General features: G+C 61.5%; 1 protein-coding gene across 1 annotated transcript; it reads left to right on the top strand.

Moving 5' to 3' along the window:
- Positions 1-573: 573 nt before the first annotated feature.
- On the top strand, positions 574-3503 carry HES1 (hes family bHLH transcription factor 1). Its single transcript, XM_081912507.1, has 4 exons — positions 574-955; positions 1060-1155; positions 1773-1860; positions 2504-3503. The coding sequence occupies exons 1-4, from the start codon at positions 848-850 to the stop codon at positions 3061-3063; spliced, it is 852 nt and encodes a 283-aa protein (XP_081768633.1). The 5' UTR covers positions 574-847; the 3' UTR covers positions 3064-3503.
- The last annotated feature ends 358 nt before the right edge of the window (positions 3504-3861 follow it).

The following is a 3861-nucleotide window of genomic DNA, read 5'->3' as shown; positions in this document are numbered from 1 at the left end:
CCTGCATTCACGAGAGCAGGACACCAGCTAAGGGGGTTTCTCCCCCCACACACACACCCGCCAGCGACCCTCTCCGGCCCCGTCGGTGGGCGGCCGGGGATCCTTAGCGGATCCCCATTTAACTGCCGCACAGGGTGCTCTCGGGGGAAAAGCTCCCCTCTCCGGAGAGCCGCCGGAGAGCGAGCCCCCGAGACCCGGCTGCGAGGCGGAGCCCCGAAGCCGTCGGGTGTCCGGGCGCGCGGCGCGGCAAGGGTTAAAGTCAAGCGAGCGGCTGGTGATTGACAGGGCGGCCCCTGGTGCCCGGGGTGGCGGTAGCGGGGAGGGGGGGTGTCCGGGCGCGCGCCATTGGCCGCCGGGCGTTGCGCCGGGCGGCCAATGGGTGCGCGCCGTCCACGAGCGGGGCCGCGTGCCTCCGGCTCCCATTGGCTGAAAGTCACTGTGGGAAAGAAAGTTTGGGAAGTTTCACACGAGCCGTTCGCGTGCAGCGCAGCCTATAAATAGGCGCCGCCGGGCGGGGAGGCGGCCGGGATTGCGCCGCGCAGGGAGGCAGCAGCAGCAGCAGACGACGGAGAGCGCGCGCCAGGCAGCCGCCGCCTGTGACCCGCCCCGTCCCTCCGGGCTGCTCCACCGCGCGCGCCCGCCCGCCCGCCCGCCCGGCCGTGCGCGTCCCGGTTGCCAGGGCGGCTTGGGAAGCAGACGCCGCCGCCGCTCCGGCTCCTTTGGACTCGCCACCAGCCGGAGAGCCGCTCGCCTGGCACCCTCGACGGCCGCGGACGCTTTTTCCCACGACTCGAGGGGTTGGCGCCGGCGTTAGCAGCTTGCCCCGCCAAGCCTCTCTTGGGCCAGGATGCCCGCCGACCTGATGGAGAAGAGTTCCTCGTCGCCCGTGGCCGCCACCCCGGCCAGCATCCACGCCACTCCCGACAAGCCCCGCACGGCCTCGGACCACCGGAAGGTAACAGCCGGCGGGGCGTGGGGGGCCGCTCTTCTCCGCTCCCCTCCCCGTCTCTCCCTTCCTCCCTCCTTCCTGCGGGTCTGACGGGCGCTTGTCTCTTGCAGTCGTCCAAGCCCATCATGGAGAAGCGGCGGCGCGCGCGGATCAACGAGAGCCTCGGGCAGCTCAAGACGCTGATCCTGGACGCGCTCAAGAAGGACGTAAGTGGCCCGAGAAAGGAACCTCCCGGGCGGCGGGTGGGGGGCATCGGCCTTCGCGGGAAAGGGTCCCCCATCTCCGGGTCCCGAAGGCCGGGCGACCCCCAGGCAGGCTGTGCATTCAAGGAGGCTGGACGCCCCCCAGCCCGGAAGGCTGCGGGACGTCATTCTCACAACCAGCCTGTGATGTGTGCCCTCCCCCCACTTCAAAAAGCCAGGAGCCCCGTGGCCTTCCAGGGTCCAAAGTCTTCCCATGTCCTTGTTGCTATTATTATTATTTAGTATTTATTAAATATCAATCAATTAATTAAATGTTCTTTGTAAATTTATCAAGCAGTATATCTTAACATCCCGACGATAAATCCCACCCTCACAATTAGTGCGGATAACCTTATGGACTTGCCTGGGGGCGACCTGCCAGCCCCCTTTTTCTGGGAAAATGCCGACCAGCATGTGCTGCCCTTCTGGGACCTGGGGGTGAGGGTCTTCCTTCGCTTTCCAGCTGAGATCATCCCTCTTTCCCTCCTTTGAGATCCTCCTGTGCCCAGACTCTCTCCCTCGCCCCCCCCCAGCGTGTCGCCCCCTGGTGCTCACTCTCCCCCCCCCCCCTTGTCTTGCAGAGCTCCCGGCACTCGAAGCTGGAGAAAGCGGACATATTAGAAATGACAGTCAAGCATTTGAGAAACCTGCAGCGAGCGCAGATGACGGGTGAGTGGCTGGCCGGGCTGCGTGCGCGAGAGAGAGAGCGCGTGTCCCCCCCCTCCCTGCCCCCTCCCTCTCTCCCCTCCCTCTCCAGAGGTGATTTCTTCCAGACTTCCGCCTGCGGTTTTGAATGCCATTCAAGCTGTGTTTTACTGACTTGGCGAAGGCGGCCTTTCCCACGGTCTGGGTCTTATTTATAGCCACAACTCCAAGTTGTTACTGTTCCGGAAAAGAGGTGGGAGGGAGAGAGAGAAGGGAGAGGGTGGCAGCTTGCAGGCAGAGGAAATGGGGACGGGATAATGAGAAGCAAACGGGACACATCCTGCTGCTCCTGCCGTAGGAGGCGAGAGCCCCCCCCCTTCTCCTTGCTAAGGCTTCCCTTTGTTTAAAGCTGTGTGCAACCTTGGCAGGCAGCCTCTGAATGGAGGGTGCTTCTGCGCTGCAGAGATCTATGCCCTTGAATGCTAGGATTCGAAGGGACCCCAAGCATCATCTAGACCAACCCCCTGCAGTTTGTGTGTGTGTGTGTCGCTGTTAAGCCCCGTGACACTTTTCTTGGCTCTCTCTCCCTCCTTCCCAAGGCTGAATGCTCTGGGCTCTGTGTCTCTGTGTCTTTCTGACGGTTGCCTCTTTCCTTCCTTTCTTCCAGCCGCACTGAATACAGACCCCACTGTGCTGGGTAAATACCGGGCCGGATTCAACGAGTGCATGAACGAGGTGACCCGCTTCCTCTCCACCTGCGAGGGGGTGAACGCTGAGGTGCGAACCCGTCTCCTCGGACACCTGGCCAGCTGCATGAGCCAGATCAACGCCATGAACTATCCCGCCCCTCAGCCGTCCTCCGCTGCACTGCCGCTGCCACCCCACCCTGCACCCCCCGGGGGCCAGCACGGCCCCTCTTTCGGGCAGCCCCTGGTACAGATCCCAGCGGGTGCGGTGCCCCCTGCGGCTGGCGTTGTGCCTTGCAAGGTGGGCAGCCCAGCCGGGGAAAGCACCAAGGTGTACGGAGGCTTCCAGCTAGTGCCAGCCTCCGACGGGCAGTTCGCCTTCCTCATCCCCAGCACGGCCTTTGGGCCCCCGCACAGCAACGCCGTCATCCCCCTCTACGCTGACGGGGGCATGGGGTCGGCGTTGCCCCCCGCTGCCTCTGTCTCTCCTGCGTCTGGCGCCCCATCGCTTTCAGCAGATTCGGTGTGGAGGCCTTGGTGAAAGCAGGCGAGGGGCTGGCGGCCCACCCACCCTTCGGCCTCTGGACTTTGGGTCAGGACTTGGAGTGCCCCACCCCTGTGGCCAGGGCTCTGGGTTCTCTTCCTCCGAGGGAGCCAGTGACCTTCTGGTTCTCTGGTTGTAAATAGCTGTCTACTGTTCATATTGGATTGTGCCTTCATTTGTACCGTAGCAAATGCTCTCCTCTCCCTTTTCTTTCCTGTGGCTTTTCACGTGGCCCGTGCAAGTGTGCACACGCTTGTGAGAGAGTCCACGTTTCCAAGTCCACCTCTCCCCCCCACACACCCTCTTTCTGGCTTTGTCTCTGCCCAACTCCTTTTATTTTCAGTGACACCAAAGACCTGTTTGTTCTTAACAACGAGGAAAGCCTTTCCTTCCTTTTGGAAGTTATTTGATAAAAATAAAAAAGACCTTTGGCATTGCGTGTGCTGCAATAGCCTGGTGTGGGTGCAGCTCTCTCCTTTGTGCAGCAGGCGGTGTGGTTGTCGGGGGGGGGGGGGATGAGGGTGCAGGACCCTGAGCTGGGGGCTCTCCTGGTGGCCATGAGTTCACTCTGTTTGCCTGGCTGCTCATAAAGAGCCAAATCACATGGCCTGCAAACCTGATAAGTTCCTTGCCAATTCCCTTTTATCTTCAAAAGTGACCCCTGAATTTAATCCACACAGTAGCAGAGGGGAGGGAGGTCATGATAAGGCCGCCTACCAATGCTATGTGCAAAAAAGACCTTTTCCTCCTGTTCTGATGTGTCTCACATTTGTACACACACAGATTTCCAAATTT

The sequence above is a fragment of the Podarcis melisellensis genome (genome assembly GCF_964234715.1).
Source record: "Podarcis melisellensis genome assembly, chromosome: 5".
Taxonomy (NCBI): Eukaryota; Metazoa; Chordata; class Lepidosauria; order Squamata; family Lacertidae; genus Podarcis; species Podarcis melisellensis.
The sequence above is the reverse complement of the archived record's forward strand: the minus strand, read 5'-3'. Positions and strand labels throughout refer to the sequence as shown.